This window comes from Taudactylus pleione, unplaced genomic scaffold (genome assembly GCF_031769625.1).
Source record: "Taudactylus pleione unplaced genomic scaffold, aTauple2 ptg000230l, whole genome shotgun sequence".
Taxonomy (NCBI): domain Eukaryota; kingdom Metazoa; phylum Chordata; class Amphibia; order Anura; family Myobatrachidae; genus Taudactylus; species Taudactylus pleione.
The window spans coordinates 3,861,562-3,879,083 of record NW_028284632.1 but is presented as its reverse complement, the minus strand read 5'-3'; the positions used below and the strand labels follow the sequence as shown (position 1 = coordinate 3,879,083).

The 17,522-nt window shown below is 46.5% G+C and overlaps 1 protein-coding gene across 1 annotated transcript in view; it reads right to left on the bottom strand.

Moving 5' to 3' along the window:
- AGBL4 (AGBL carboxypeptidase 4) overlaps positions 1 to 17,522 on the bottom strand; it is a 2,679,639-nt gene that overhangs the window by 383,682 nt on the left and 2,278,435 nt on the right. Inside the window, exon 9 of the mRNA XM_088479301.1 lies at positions 2,141 to 2,252. Within this exon, the coding sequence (XP_088335427.1) occupies positions 2,141 to 2,252 (112 nt within the window). The remainder of the gene's footprint in view (positions 1 to 2,140; positions 2,253 to 17,522) is intronic.

Genomic DNA, 17,522 nt, shown 5'->3' with positions numbered 1-17,522 from the left:
AACTCCTATGAGATCGGCTCCTTGAAGGACCTAACTTGCATCTAATTGAATTGGCTCCTAGGTATATATTTTGGTTTATCTACATTGACCAAACATACATTTTTCAGTGTAAAATATTGGACTAGTATCCTCGTCCACGTTCTAGATGATTTTGAACCAGTGTTGGCAGGGCCGGCTCTAGGAGTCTTCGACCAGTGCGATCGCACAGGGGCACCACCCATAGAGGGCGCACCCTTCCCCAGCATCCCTATTTCAGTGGGACAATACTGTCCCGCTGTTCCACCCGTGGGCCGAAGTGGCCTGCGGGTGGTCAAATCTGGAGGCTGGGGACCCCCACTGCCGCAGCTGTGCGGCAGTGCCGGACCCCCAGAGTGTGAATGGAGGCAGCGCGCATGCACGCGGCATCCATTCACTGACGGTAGAGGGCCGGTGGAAGCCCAGCCAGTGACCGAGGGCTGGGCTTTACCCCAGCCTGACGTTATTTGGAGGCATGCCATGTGGGCACGCCTCCAAATAACGTCACGTAGGGGGTGTGGTCGATGGTAATTAGGACGCCCCCAATTTAAGGGCGCCTCGTTCTGAGCCGGACCTGAGTGTTGGAAACTATACAGCTCTATGTATGTGAAACTGAGACCAACATTGGGGTCAATGCAGAGTCTGTTTTGTGAAGGTAACTTGCATGTTTTTGCAGTGCTCGTGCTCCAGAGCCGAGTGTAGACAACTTACGGGCAGTGCTGAGCCATATGTAACTGATTCGCAACTGGGTATTAATAGGACATTCACACGCAGGGCTTATAGATGGAATTTCAGCCTATGCAGAGAAGTGTGTACACGTAAATACGCCTGTTCCCAGTGTAATCGTTTGCACAAAGGATAGGTGCAAGTGTGCATTGATAATGATGACAGGCATTAAACGAAGGATACAGATAGTGACGGTCCAGCCGCGAAGATGCATACAACAAATCGCTGGTGAATATCCACAGGGCCTGATTCACTATTGCATCGTCGCTTTTGCCGCAAAGTGATTGCATCTTTATGCTAATGCTGCAGACGATTTGTGGAGTAGGCTAATGCGTCGCTGTGTGCATTAAGACGCACCATTGGGCGCATCGGCAGCACCATCAAATGCACCATCAGAGATTGTGCCAGCCCCAGGCGCAATTTCTCTGTCTGAACATGGCCGCCGAGGTCATTGCAACTGTGTCTTAAAATGCAGTCGCCGACTACGACATGTCCGCGTGTGTCTGGTCATAGGCAAACGCGAGGGGGGGGGGTGTTCCGGTTGCCTGGAAACATCCCTCCCCAGCCCACACCATGATGACCACAATGTAAATAGCACATAATAGCAATACTAATTAATATTACAAATTAAATAATTAGCACCACCTGTTGATTTTTTTAAATGTGTGAGCCAGTAATAAATATACTTGCGCACCAACAAGAAGATCTGGAAAACATGCACTGTTAGGGGTACACTGATATAAATTATCTATATGGTCAATTATTGATACTATATAATAATATACTATCCAGTGCATAAGAAGACCAATGTGTACATATATGTTGAGGGCAGTGCTAGGTTATTTTGTTGCTCTCCAGAGTCCCGGACTTGCTCAAATTATCTGGAATGGAGCCCACATGTGAAATAAAAACATTCAGCTCAGACAGGATGGCCCTACATACGCATATAATGACATACTGTGATCGCTGGTCCTGTATATGCCAGAGTTTCTACTTACATTATACTTTGTATATTATAGCTGGTTAAGAGCTTATTATGCCCTCTTCATGGACTGGCCACACTTGCTTTAACATCAAGCATTTGGAAACCCCCCTCTAGAAATCCTGCGATTTCTCCTGTGGCTGGCCACCCCGTTACCACCCAGAAATACCCACCGAAATTGTCTCTCTCGGCGTCCAAATTCGTTCTGCTGTTCCCGGCGGTAACTATCTGTATGCATGCATTGCACAGTGCAACCCAGACACATGACATCAGCCGCTAGCTCACTGCATGCACCTCTGAACCGGGCCCATAGTTCCGTGACCACCATGGGGGGCGCAAATACAGCTGACTTGTTTTTAACTCTGCATCGGCCACATAATCTGAAACAGTTGTTTTATATAGAAATATTCAACTTACAGGACTGTTGTGCATCTCCAGGATCAGCTGCTTCACTCCATATAAAGTTGGCTGAGCCCATGGGGAAGGGTCTTGCCAGTGTCTGTTTAGATCGAAACCCATCAATGAACACCTTTAATAACAGAAATCAGCATGTTATGAAACTCTTTTCTAATACAAATTATGTATTATATTGCGGTGCAACTATATCCCATATCAGCCATATCAGCCATTTATACAGTGACTTTAGTCAGTCAAACTCATACTAGACTGATTAAAACCAGAATCTGAGTGATTGCTATGCATTATAGCACATTCGCGATAGTTGTAGCATTTCTATACAAGAAGCGAGAAAGCGTGTCTGTCTGTCTGTCTGTTTGTCCTTAGGTTTGAACTTCGTCAGGGCCACACACTGTCACACAATCCCTAAAAATGGGAACACACTTTAATTATACAGGTACTGGGGCTGGCTACAGTGGAAATTTACAGTCTGCCAAAAACCTGTGTGAAAGCTACAATAGTATCCTTTTAACCTCACAGTAAACTTTATGACTTATGCAAGTTCATATTAAATCCAGAGTTACTCCTTTTTAAAGTGCCATATATATTAGAAAGCCCTCTGTGTTTGCATGCAAGGGTGTAAATATAACTTTGGGGGCCACATAGCAAGATCTTGAAAGGGCCCCCACACAGAACCCATTCATGTTATGTCACACAGAGCCCATTCAGGTTATGCCACACAGTAGTACCCCTTATACACATTATGCCACACAGTAATGCCCCTTACACATTATACCACACAGTAATGCCCTTTATAGATTATTCCACACAATAGTAGTGCCCCTTACACATTATGGACCTCATTCAGAGGTCATAATGTGTAAGGGGAGCGATCGGTCGCACCCAAAGTGATCAAAAATATGCAAAATGAGCGCTCAATCGCAACGCACATCGTAAGCGTGGAAACACCCACAACAATGAAAGCACACCTCCTATCTCTATGGGCTAATTCAGAGTCGGTCGCAGGCGGCAACCTACTTCAGCACGATTAACACCTGTTACATTGTTAATTGCCTACAGACATCGGTTGAGGCCGAAACCATCGCCTGCACTCGCAATGCTTAAGGTAGACCCTGGGCTACCTTTAGCACTGCGAGCAGTAGCATCTTTATTGCAACAAGATGACGTGTGTGATGACTCGCTCAGTAATATATGCACGCCCTTAAAACTCCCTTTTTAGGGTCAACCACGCCTGCGTTTGTGCCACCACACCCCCGTTCACAAGCACCTTCCCCTGTAACCACCCACAAACGGCACGAAATGTCAGTCACAGGTACGACCTCGTAGTGACTAGCGAGCAAGAGGATTTCGGTCGGAAAGACAGGCTTGCGCACGTGCACTGCCATGTGTACGCATGCGCAGTTGAAAAAAACATTGCTCGCTACGTTCAATCGCTCCGTGCGACCACCTCTGAATGAGGTCCTATGTCCCCCCAGCAACTCAACTCCCCGTGTCCCTCCAGGAGCCTCTCGCCTCCTCCAGGTGTGCCATCAGCAGACAGCAGGTGTGGATTTGGTGCCGGGCCTCCAGCTAATTACAGCTGGTGCACTAGCAGGCAGTGGCGGACATGGACAGACAGCACTTGCGCAATTTGAATCGGGTGCCGGTCGCGAGCCAATCAGAACTTGCAGACTGGCAATAAATCAGGAGCTGCCACTCCTGATTGGCTGCTGGTCCAATTGCCTCGCGACCGGCAGTGCTGTCTCTCCATGTCTGCCTGCCAGTGTGCAGCAGTGATCAGCTGGCTGGCCGGCACCAAATCAACACAGCTGACACCCAGGCCCCCCTCGGCAGCCCTGACTGGATCGGCCCACATTGTGTGCGTGACTGGGTAAAGGTGGAGCGGTGGGCCACAGAGGCAGCTTGGGCACCATAACAGCCGCACCCCTTGCACCCACGGTAGTTACACTACTGTTTGCATACATGTTAGCAAATAGTGGGGTCCTTTTCAAAATCAGTGGAATGGGGTTATAGGTGAGGACAATGTAAACAAATAAAGGCTACAGGTGTACTTCAGGGTCCAGTCTTCAACCTGGGCAATGCCGGGTATTCCAGCTAGTATTAAATGTCTGTAGCATTTATTAAAAACATCTTATTTGTGTTACTGTATCATACTGGAGCTTTCACAATTTGCATGAAGTAACAAAATAAAGGATTGATACAAAGCATTGTCAGAGAAATGAAATGTAGGTTTGCAAACGTTGTTTCATTTGCTGTTTGCATTTTGGTTATAAAAAGCTAAAATGGTATCACTCATCCAAACTAGTCTGTGTACACTGCTAACGTGGTCTCTTTAAACAATTAAAAAACTGGATAGCACATTACAAAAAGGCTAATCAATGAATTGTTTGTGCACTCCTGCACTGATGGAACCAAGGAATGAGAAAACAAATGTTGTGTGTTTACAAATTTTGTTTCTTAGTTGTGTAAGATATACATTTATCAAATTAGAAATGGGATTGGTGCCACAAAGGTGTGTACTAATCTGCAGCCTAAGGAGAATTGTCTTCCGACAAGACACTAGGGGTAGTCTGTAAAAGGAAAAGTACTTTCCAGCGCTGATAGGAACACTTATAAAGGGGCATATTCAATTGGGCGCGAGGTTTTGCAAGGAAAAAACCTCACGCCCAATTTTGGATTACCGCGGGTATGCTGCGGTATCCAATTAAAAAAAGTGGTTGCAGGATTGTCAGAGCTGAAAGCCTTGCGCAGCGTGAAATTTAAAAAATAAGAATTCTGCACTTACCTGCCCGGGGGTCTCCGATGGTCTCTGCGGCTCCCGGTGGCCTCCCCTGTATCTTCTCACTGGATAGGGGGCTGCTGGGAGTCCCGGGGGCTGTTGGGAGGCTCCAGGGGCTGGTGGGAGGGGCAAAGGCTGCTGGGAGATGTAGTTCTCTCAACGCCCATTCCGGGGGGCACACAGACACTGGGGGGGCCACACACACAACACTCATACACACACACACAACACTCATACACACTTACGAACACTAACAAACACTCACAAACACTGACATACTCACACTGCTGCAGAAGACCCGGCTTCCGATGCTGGATGAAGAAGACAGCGCTGCAGAAGGTAAGTAATTAAGGTCTAATTAAGCTAATTGGAAACTTCCAATTGCTTAAGTAGTCCTCAGGGGGGGTACTGCCGGGGTCCCTCCCGCTGATATTACCTAAAATTAACAATTTTAGTAAAAATCACACTTGCTCTGGTGGTGCGAGAAAAAACACTTCCTGGTGCGTAAAAAGACAACAAATCTGCACCTATTTGAATAGCAAAAACCCGCACCTACAGGAAAAACCTTGCAGGTGTGTGTTTTTTGCTATCCTCGCACCCAATTGAATATGCCCCAAAGTGTATTTAGAAATCCAATAAAGATAGTGGGCCTGATTCAGACCCGCTCGCGAGCGTAGGATGCTCGCAAGCGGGTCAATGGTGCCCTAATGCGCATGCGCATGACGGAGGGAGCTCCGTCGTGCGCATGCGCGAGACCCGAATAACGACGGCAAAGCCGTCGTTATGGGTCTCGCACCAAAGGGGGCGTGCTGTCGATGGTGACTGACAGCACGCCCCCTTTGGTGGGCGTGCCGGGGGCGTGGCTGCCAGACGTAGGCGTTCCCTTGGGAACGCCTACCGTCTGAGTCCGGCCCCACTGACATCAGTAATGATGTCAGTGGGAGTGATTTTGGCTCTGATAGAGCCAAAATCACTCCTGGGCTTGCGGCAGCGAGACCCTACCGGTCTTGACCCTATGGTCAAGACCATCGCGACCATCATCATGGACGCTCGCTATAGCTGTGGGTGGTAACCCACAGCTATGCGAGCATCCATGAGGCCACTCCATTTTCAGGTAGGAGGGCCCTGATTCAGAGCGAGCGCTCTGGTCAGAGCGTCCGGCTCTGAATCAGGCCCAGTGTCTATGAGACTGTAATTCTATTTGGAGTAATACCCCTGGATCCCATGAATGTGAGTCATCTATGAGAATTGTGTCTGTGACACTAGGATACTGAAAAGGACAAATGCCTTATGCTAGGTACTGTACACACTGTACACACTACATGATGTATGTACCCAGTGACGGGACAACGTGATGGAACGATACATCGCGCCATCTGTACACACTGCACAATGCTGTGTACGATGGCGTGATGTGTAATTCCATGCTGCATTTAGCATCATGGTGTCGTTCAATATATCGTCCTATCTGGTGCGCATCCCATCTGCTGTAGGGGGACACACGTTGGATTATATACTGTTACGATTTGTGTCGGAATGATATATCATGCAATGGATCACAGTAGCGTAACTACTGCCCCCGCAGCCCCCGCAGTGGCTTGGAGGTGCCGGGTGGCTTGGGGGTGCCGAGGGCAGTAGCTTTGCCACTGCAACTGTGAGCGCTGGCCTCTGAAGTGATCGGAGGCCTCCGATCACTTCAGAGGCCATCGTTCCCAGTAATGCAGGTGATGTCACCAGCGCGCTGAGGAACCTCAGCAGCCGTGTCTGCTGGATCAATTTTGATCCAGGCAGCATGGCAGCAGGAGAAGCATCCCGGATGATAGCCGTGCGAAGTCAGATAACTACGCGGGGGGGGGTGAGGTTTTGGGGGGGCAGGACTACAGGAGAGGCCACAACTACAGGGGGCAATACTTGAAGGGGCACAACTACAGGGGGCACAACTTGAAAGGGCACAACTACAGGGGGCACAACTACAAGATGCACTACTTGAAGGAGCACAACTACAAGGGGCACAACTACAGGAGGCACTACTTGAAGGAGCACAAATGCAGGGGGCACTACTTGAATGGGCACAACTACAGAGGCACACTGCATATGGGCACAGCTACAGGGGGCACTGCATATGGGCACAACTACAGGGGGCACTACTTTAATGGGCACAACTATAGGGGGCATAGCATATGGGGCACCATTACAGGCGGCATTGCATAAGAGGCACTAGTACAGCGGCATTGCATATGGGACACAACTACAGGGGGCACTGTATAAGGGGCACTAACTTGATACACACAGTTTACAGGTTATAAACTATGTTCCCAATAATCTGGATCTATGCAGACATAGAACTGTGCAACCTGTCTTGAGCTGAGGTGACAGACTGGCAGGAGCAAAGAGGAAGGTTGGTGAAGTAGATCTGTCAGGGTGGGATGTAATGGGCATTACTGTTTGGCATAATGTGTATTTGGCATTACTGTGTGCACAATGTGCTATTAGGGTCATTACTGTGTGTCATAATGTGTAAGGGGCATTTCTGTGTGGCATAATGTGTTGTATGTGGCATTACAGTGTGGCATAATGTGAAATAGGGGCATTACGATGTGGCATAATATGTTATACGGGCATTACTGCATGTCATGTGTTATACTCAGCATTATTGTGTGGCATGTGTAAGGGGGATTGCTGTGTGGCATAATGTAAGGAGTATTATGGTGTGGCATAATGTGTTAAAGGGGCATTTCAGTGTGGCATACTGTGTTATAAGTGGCATTACTTAGTGTGTCATAATGTGTAAGGCACATTACTGTATCATGTAACCACACACCTTAAATATCGTCTTTGGGTGTGTTTGATTTCTTTTTTTTTGTGGGGGGGGGGGCGCCTGAAACTTTCTCGGCATGGGGGAGCAAAATTTATAGATACACCACTGATGGATCACTTAGTGTGTACTCAGCTTTACTCACATACAGTGAGTTATATAAACCAGGAATGTCCAGACAGCGGTACAAATTTAAACAACAGTTAATTTATAAATAGAGTCAAGCATTTATACCTGGCTTTCTTTACATAGTTAGCAAAACGTATGGACAAATATCAAATACACGTTTTTCTCCATATTTCAGACAATACATTGCATCTAAACAGTTATAAGAGAAATACAAAACAATTAAATGGAAATAAGATTACAATACCTGATAGTAAAAATAAATAAATGGCATGAAATGCAAGAAAAAAAGCATAAAATCACAGCAAAAATTCTCAGTAAACTCTGCAACGCGTTTCACAGCACCAGTCTGCTTCTTCAGGCAGTGAAAGAGTGAAACTCTTTGAGGTTTAGTTTGTACTAAAGATGTTATCCACTCAGTATGTTAACATGGCACTCTGGACTGTGTAGAATAAACCTTCAGATGAACAAGAGGCAGCCCACTGTGGTCCTAAATAGAGCCAGTTGTGAATGTCCTTTTACTGTGGGAATTAAACTATTGGCCCTTTAATGCATTTCACAAGTAGTCCAATAAGAACACTTGCAAAAGGTGCTGAGTAAACTTTTCCTGAGGAAGCTGGTAGGATCACTGGTGAAATGCGTTGATGATCTAGTGGTTCAATCACCCATCTTAAATCGCTGCATTGAGGATCAAAACAGTGTACTTTTTGTTCACCATCTGTAGGTATAATCAAGGAAAGCTACATACTAGTCATGCAGACTGTGGCCATCAGTACCAAATGAACAGGTAAAGAAAACGTCTCTTTGTATGCACAATCATTCCACGTGTCACTGAAGCCAGTATGATTCTTACAGTACTTGTGCTTCCACTGTTTATTTTGTGCAAATTCATAGCCATAATACATAGCTAGGAACCCCGCATCCGTAGCCCTTTACATGTCTGGGTATAGTAGATCTCAGTAGTCACTGAAGACACATCTATCCAAAGGTGCATTGGGATATATTCTGTATCCCTGGGAATTGCGACATAAGGGGCCGTATTTAATTAGCGGTGCAAACGGACGTTTTTTTTCTCCATTGATGAAGACGGCAGTTGTTTTCCAAAAAAACTGCTATATTTTTGCCAATAAAACAGGAAAAAACAGCAACAGTCTAAAAAAACTGGAGAAAAGTTTTCACCATCCAAGACCAGGAGAAAAATAATGCAAAATCCCTATTTTTAGCTAAAAATGTGGGGATTTCTTTCAGAACCCTTGGGACACCCCTCCTAATGATAAATTACCAGAAAAAAATCGTAAGTTGCGTACTTTGGCAAATACGACCGCCCGAATGTTGTTTTATTTGACAAGAGTTGAACAATAGTATGGTAAATAAATGAATATATAATACATACATAGTCATACAGCAGTGTGACCTTGATTCTCAAGAGAACAGATGCACTATCTAGGTTGATGCTCCTCCAAGCTTCATTTATTTTTCAATATAACATATATATTTGTTTTGTTTTCTATACTGTAATTGTATTTGTACTTGTTGTGCAAGTAAGTAAACTATCATGTAGTAGTATGCATGTCATGTTTTCCAATATAGGCTAAACTTGAAGAATGTATTTTTAAAAGTAGTTTTATAAGACAATTTAAAACCTCGGCATGATAAAGCCATATTACAACTATCTAAACACTATTTGGTAACTGTGTCAGATCATTTTATGCTGTGTTTGTCTATACTTTGTTTTAATAAAAAAACATATGATCATTCAATATTCGAAATAGTCCCAGACTGCTGACATTTCCACGATAATGACTTTTTGGGTCTAGCTTTAAAAAAATTACTTTAGTAATAGCAAATAAAATGACAAAAACATAAAAATAAAATATTAGTCTGTGTTTATAAATATATCACACTTTACTATGTTGTTGGAAAGGTTAGCACAATTAACCCAACTGCAAAAAATGAAAAACCTCAAAAACTCAAATTCAATAATTTGAAAAGTAACTCTCTTATACCCCTTTCAGACTTGGGGCGGGATGTACTAAGGTTGCATGTACATACCGCCAGTCACCGCAACCTTACTAATCCCATATGTACTAACATATGTGATTAGTATCACAAAGGGCAGCTCTTGCGATAAGAGCTGCCCTTTGCGAAGCAGTCGATGCCGGGTGACGGGGTCTTTGTGGGACCCCGCCCCCTCTGAGCCCCGGGAACTTTCTGCTGGTGACTTGTGCAGCAAGTCCCGGGCTCCTCCTCCCTACACTCGGAAGAAGATTAGGCGGAGGATCCAAGAGGAGCACGGGCCAGCAACCAGGACACTCAGGTGAGTTGGGGCCAGTGCTGGGCGACTGTGGGGCGGGGAGGCAGCGGGGAAGCATCGGGTTGCGGGATGCGGTGAGAAGCCCATAGGCCTCTATAGGGTAACGCCAGAAAAACGTTACCCTCTGCACCGATAAAAGGGCAGCCAGGGCTTAATACATATGGAAATATGGTAAAAACCCCGAAAACTGTTTTTTCACCGCATTTTTCCTTTAGTACATCCCGGCCTTAAAATGCCTAAATTCCATGTTTTTGCGCATGAACTTGCATCAACCAGGGTCTGGAATATGTCTGAAAAGTGCAACCCGGGTTAACAGTTCCAGGTCCGTGACCCTGCTCGCTAGCAGTGTTTTTCCAGGATTTGCAACCCGGGTTGACGGTCCGGCTCAAGCGCACCTTGATGTCTTGATGACCCGGGTCACGTCTAAGTCAAAGTAATTGAGTTGCCTTAAATGAGAATGGGATCATCTCCAAGCACCCGCTGAATGCCGTCCCCCTAAGTGTAAAAAGGGTAGCCCCAGGGCTGGTGCTAAACTTCTAGGCACACTAGGTAAAACTTACCTTAAACCCAGCTCCAGTGCCGGCGGCCGCCCGTCCCCGGTGCCCGCTCCTCGGAGCTATGGGAGTGACGTCATGACGTCACTCCCATAGTGCACTGCTGGACCCGGAAGACGGAGCTCAGGAGTGAGCCCTGTCCTCTGGAGACCGCCGGGAGGGGGGGGAGTTGGTCAGAAGCCGAGTGCCGCCGGGGGGGGGGGGGGTAGAGAAGGAGCCGGGTGCCCGCTGGTAACACAGCCTCAGCGGGCATAATCCCTCCATTTCCAATAGCAGCCTACATAGATATCCATGGGGCTGCAAAGCTGTCAAATTTACAAACCCTTAAATGCAAAGCATTCTGGAGTCTGGCCCTGGCAGCTAAGGGCATTTGAAGATGGCATTAGATGCTGTACCATATGGGCTACAATTCGCAACATTTTTCTGGAGAGGGTTCCTAATAAAATTTTACATTCTGGGGTCGACCATAGGAATGTCAGCGTATTGAATGTTGAAATGGTTGACTGAATACCATCTGTCTCTCCTCTGTAACATTGTGGCCAAACAAGGGGCCCCACCATTGCTACGCCTTGTTTGCCACTGAAATTGGACTATGGTCCGAGTACCTTTTACCCCTTTATTTGCCCCAAATTGCCCTAGTTAAAGAGCAGGCTGCACTTGGAACAGTGCAGGGATTGTCTTCCCAGGGTGTCTGGAGACTGGACGAGAGTCAGTGGTGATATTATGGAAGCTGGGAGGATGTACTGGCTAGGCATTAATTCTCCTGCTCAACTGAACAAGAAGTGGAAGTTACTGCAGGACTAACAACCACACCTGATCATTATATATTCTTATCGTCGTTATTCACAGCAATAAGAAATTATACATCACCCGAATGTACTATTCATCACACGCAGGGACAGGGGTTCTGTAAGTAGCCATTTTTCTGTGTGAAAGTTGTATGGCTACTGCAATATATTCGCATTAATATATTTGCAATCAAGCCGTGACCTGAAAGCAGATTACCATTTTTTTATATAAAGGGAAAGAGAGCAGATGTTTACTTTTCATTTAACTTATTTAGTGCTTTTATTTTGCATTTGCATCTGTACTGTATTTAATTGTGTTTTACAAGTTAAGTGGGTAAATTTACTAACGGTCGATTTTAATTGATTAAAAATCAATCCAAATCAATCAACATCGATGTGTTTCAAGTGCTAAATCAGGCTTGCCTACCCTCCCGATTTGGTCGGGAGCCTCCCGAATATCGGGTGCAGCTCCCGACCCCCTGGAAAGGCAGGCAAGCCTCCCGGCTGCTGCCTGACCCCCATGTTACTTACAGAAACCCCCGCAGCAGAGGGGGCCAGTGACGCGATTCGCACTGAAACGCTTCATCGTGGCCCCGCCCTCTGCTTCACAATGCCAATATTTTCGGCATTGTGAAGAGGGGGCGGAGCCATGATGACGCGATCACGTGGCCCCACCCCAGCTCTGCCCCAATGCTGAATCATAATCCGACCATGCCTCCCCGCTGTGCTCAGACATTCAGCTCCCTCCCGGAAGTAGGGAGCTGAATGTAGGCAAGTATGGGCTAAATCACACATTTACTAGCAGACAGTAATTTTATATTGATTTTTTAGTGTTAGTAATCTGTGATTTAGCCCCTGAAATACAACATCGATGTTGATTGATTTAAATCAATTTTTAATCAACCTTTAGAAATTGACCTCTTTGTATTGATTAATATCATTGTCCACACACAAACAGACTGTCTTATGTATATGAGACTTCAGTAAAGTATAATACTGCAGTGCCGACCGTAACTAGGGTGGTGCAACATGTGCCATGGCACAAGGCACCGCAGAGCAGGGGGCGCTCTACAGCTGTGCCTGTCAATTTTCTGTTTATAATCATTCTCGCTTGTAGCTTCCTCTTCTTTGATGCCTGGCATCTCCTGGCTGCCCCTATCTCCTCCCTTTCTGACTCCCCATCCATTTGGCCTCCTTCCCTCCCGTCACGTCTTCCTTTGTGTAACGCACACATTTTAAAATACTGTCATATGCGGGACTCAAGCCCATCACCCTTAATTATTGTGTATTATTACAGCAGCCATTGGATTCAAATAGGGATGTGCGCCGACCCCCGTGTTTTGGTTTTGGATCTGTATCTCCTCCTGTTTTGGATCTGGATTCGGTTTTGCCAAAACCGCCCTTGCGTGTTTTGGTTTGGGATCTGTATTTTTTCTAAAAAAATCATACAATCAGCTAAAATCACATAATTTGGGCCTGTTTTTGTTCCTACAGTATTATTAACCTCAATAACATTTATTTCCAGTCATTTACAGTCAATTTTGACCACCTCTCAATATTGATTTCATCTAGTTTAGACCAAAAGGTTGCATCTAACTAGCTGGCTGGAATAAGCTAAGCGACTACAGTGGACGGCACTAACATGTGGCAGCTCAGCTTCCAACATGGCACAGAGTGGCATTGCAGTGGTAGACAGGATGGCAGTTTAATAAACTATACGACCCCTAGGAAGTTTAAAAACCAAGAATGTTTTCCCTAACTAGGTCAGAGGCCCGAAGGAGTTGGAATATGTTTATGGACTGAAGACAGGGAAAGGACTGAAGGATTGATTAGTATTTAATTTATTCATTTTAATGTTTTGATTCTTTAAAAAAATTATGAGGGACGATCAATCTAGGATCAAGTTCTTCAGTTTCTTGTCCTTGGGCCCTCCCACCCTTATGTTGTATATATGAAACAGGACATTCACAGTTTAACAAAACTATCACTTCAGGAACAAGGACTGCCACTTGTGGCTGAAATGATTGGTTTGTTTGGGCCCCCACAAAACAAGCTGCCAATGCGCAGTGGACATTGGTGGCAATGCTCCCATACACAAACTGGCTTTACAACATAGGAAAGATCAGGTGTCGTCGTCGTCATCGTCATCATCATCCCCATCAGTGTGTACATCCTCTTCTTCTTCACACAATATGAATTCATCCCCACTGGAATCCACCATTACAGGCACCTCTCCTTATGGAGTTTGTAATTAATTTTGATGAACATCATGTTTTCCACATTTTGGGGAAGTAATTTTTCAGAGTACACACTGGAGGGTGGGCAACTTAATTTTTTGTTTATCTGCAGGTAACTTAGGCCCTCATTCAGAGCCGTACGCTCTGAGCAGAGCGCACGCTCTGAATGAGGGCCGGGCTCCATTTTCATGGAGCGTCCTCCTGGACGCTCGTATAGCTGTGGGTCACCACCCACAGGCTATACGAGCGTGCTTTTTGATGGCCGCGATGGTCGAGACCATCGCGACCATCGAAATTGCGAGCCGGAGCCTGCGGTTGAGGTTTTCAACCGCAAGCTCCGGAGTGATTTTGGCTCTATCAGAGCCAAAATCACTCCCACTGACATCACTAGTGATGTCAGTGGGCCGGCTTCTGACGGGAGGCGTTCCCGTGGGAACGCCCCCGTCAGGGAGGCACGCCCCCGGCACGCCCACCAAAGGGGGCGTGCTGTCAATCAACATTGACAGCACGCCCCCTTTGATCGGACACAACGAGCGAAGGACTTTCCTTCGCTCGTCGCGTCTGGCGCATGCGCACGACGGAGCTCCCTCCGTCGTGCGCATGCTCAGTGCATAACATCGACCCACTTGCGAACGGACAGCCGCTCGCGAGTGGGTCTGAATCAGGCCCTTAGGTTTTAATTTTTTTTTCTTTAACACTGTAAAACATTGCTTGTTTGATTTTAAATGCCCTGACTTAAGCCCTTGGGCAACGGCCTTCATAGATGACGTTGACGACCTTTCATCATCATCATGACTGCTGGCAGACGCTGCATGACTGATATATGGTTCCTGCTCTCTTCGCATTTGATCATCCTCCATAACACTGGTGAAGAGCACCCCTGAACAAGGCAGCAGCCCCTTGATGAACAACACAGATGGCACCCCTTCTTTATGTGCCACAAATCACCCCTGCTGAGTGCGGACAGACCACCAGCAGAGTCACAAATACGTGGACGATAAACTGCGATCTAGCCAGCAGTGTCACCAAACTATAATAGCGTAACTAAGTTGCTAATGCACACACACACAAAATATATATATTTTTTGTGAATTGGTATTATTAATTGTATTTCACTTTTATTTTTTTTACACTGGGAAAGAGCACCCCTGAACGAGGCAGCAGCACCCCTTCTTTATGGACAACAAAGCCCTCCTGCCGAGTGCGGACAGACCACCTGCAGTGCAGAGTCAGAAATACGTGGATGATAAACTGCGGTCTGGCAGGCAGTGTCACCAAACAATAATAGCACAGCTAAGTTGCACACACACACACAAAACAAGAAGAAAAGCACTTTTATTTTTTTTACACTGGGGAAGAGCACCCCTGATTGACAGATCAATGTGTTGTTGGACAACACAGCACCCCTTTATAGCCTGCAGCCCTAGCCCCTTGATAGACAGGACAACAACACAGCAGCTGCCCTTATGTATAACACAGCAGCGGCCCCTTGATTGACAGGACAAGTTAGAGCAACTGCAGCACCCACTAAAGCCCCCCTTTATACACTGCAGCTCTAGCCCCTTTATGGACAACACAGCAACAGCCTTCAACCCCAGACCCCGACAGGACAAGTTGGTCAACACACTGACGCAGATAGTGACAGCAACATGTCTGTTCTGTTCACCATCCACACCCGTAGTGAAAATGGTGCCAATTACCGGGACTTTTCTAGAATCCAAAACCCGCAAGAATCCGACAGCAGAAGGATGACGTTTTGCCTCATTTTGAGATCCGAGTTAGGCAGGAACACATGAGCCAAGCTCGGTTCTTGTCTCGGATCTGGAAGTTCGGGTGGGTCCGGTTCTCTGAGAACTGGACCCACTCATCTTTAGATTCAGACTGTGTTTGCAGATCATACAAAAGGGATTGGAACCAGGGGCGTAACTAGAACTCTGTGGGCCCCGTAGCAAAATCTTGAAAGCCCCCACCCCCCTCCCTTGGTATCGAGAGGTAAAAAAAACACACATATGCCCTCAAAGGCGGAAAATAAAATTTTTAATCTTGAGAGGACGGAAATATTGCCCTAAAATATGTGTGCTAAAGCTCATATAAGCACGTGCTGAGCCCTGATTGGATCCACTCAGCATTTATACCTGACTGTCAAATAAGGATCAGTGATACTTGATAGCAGTGGCGTAAGTTCATCCCAGACGCCCGGAGGCAAGTTATAATTTGGTGCCCCCCCCCGTCACAGCTGCTGACACTGTAATGTAGCAATTCTCATGGAGACAAACTATAGATAGACGAAGGCAGCAGCTAATGGTCTGACATGGAGCTCTCCTCTAGTGTATGGTGGCTTCTCAGGTGCCATGAAGGGCCATGACGGTACACTCCGGGTACACAGTTACAGCCCTAAGTGGGGTGAATATGTTGTGGACAATGGAGGAGGTGCCCCCTTCATAGCTGGAGCCCGGCGGCAGGCGCCTCCATTGTCTCCCATAGTCCTGCCCCTGCTTGATAGAGCCACTCTGCAATTGTGGGCACAGACTTCGAGCCTGCCTTCCGCATTATGGCATTGCTGGTGGTGACCCCAGACACACACATACAAATTAGGGGTGTGCACCGGCCACTTTTCGTGTTTTGTGTTTTGGTTTTGGATCTGGATCTTTCTTCGTGTTTTGGATCTGGATTGGTTTTGCCAAAACCACCCTTCCGTGTTTTGGGTTCTGGGTTTTGTGTTTTGGATCTGTATTTTTTTGAAAAAAAGCATAAAAACAGCTAAAATCACAGAATTTGTAGGTTTTTCTGCTCCTATGCTATTATTAACCTCAATAACCTTAATTTCCACTCATTTCCAGTCTATTCTGAACACCTCACACCTCACAATAGTGTTTTTATGTCCAAAAGGTTGCACCGAGGTAGCTGGATGACTATGCTAAGCGACACGAGTGGGCGGCACAAACACGTGACCCATCTAGGAGTGACACTGCAGTGGCAGACAGGATGGCAGTTAGAAAAACTAGGCCCCAAACTGTACATAATGCAAAGAAAAAAAGAGGTGCAAGATGGAATTGTCCTTGGGCCCTCCCACCCACCCTTATGTTGTATAAACAGGACATGCACACTTTAACAAATCAATCATTTCAGCGCCAGGGTCTGCCACACAACTGTGGCTGAAATGATTGGTTCGTTTGGGCCCCCACAAAACAAGCTGGCAATTAATGTGTCCCTGCACAAACTGGCTCTACGGAGGCAAGATGTCATCCTCATCCTCCTCATCCACCGATTCCTCACCCTCTTCAGTGTGTACATCCTCATCCTCACAAAGTATTAACTCGTCCCCACTTGAATCCACCACCACAGGTCCCTCTGTACGTTCTGGAGGCTGGTCTCCCTGGAAGAGCTGATAATTCATTTTGATGAACATCATCTTCTCCACATTCTGTGGAAGCAACCTCCTACGCCTTTCGCTGACAAGGTTCCCGGCTGCACTAAACACTCTTTCGGAGTACACACTGGAGGGGGGGCAACTCAGGTAAAATAGAGCCAGTTTGTACAGGGGCCTCCAAATTGCCTCTTTTTCCTGCCAGTACAGGTATGGACTGTCTGACATGCCTACTTGGATGCTGTCACCGATGTAATCCTCCACCATTCTGTCAATGGTGACAGTATCATATGCAGTGACAGTAGACATGTCAGAAATTGTTGCCAGGTCCTTCAGTCCGGACCAGATGTCCAAACTTGGTCCTGCCTGCCCTGCATCACCGCCAGCGGGTTGCTTAGGATA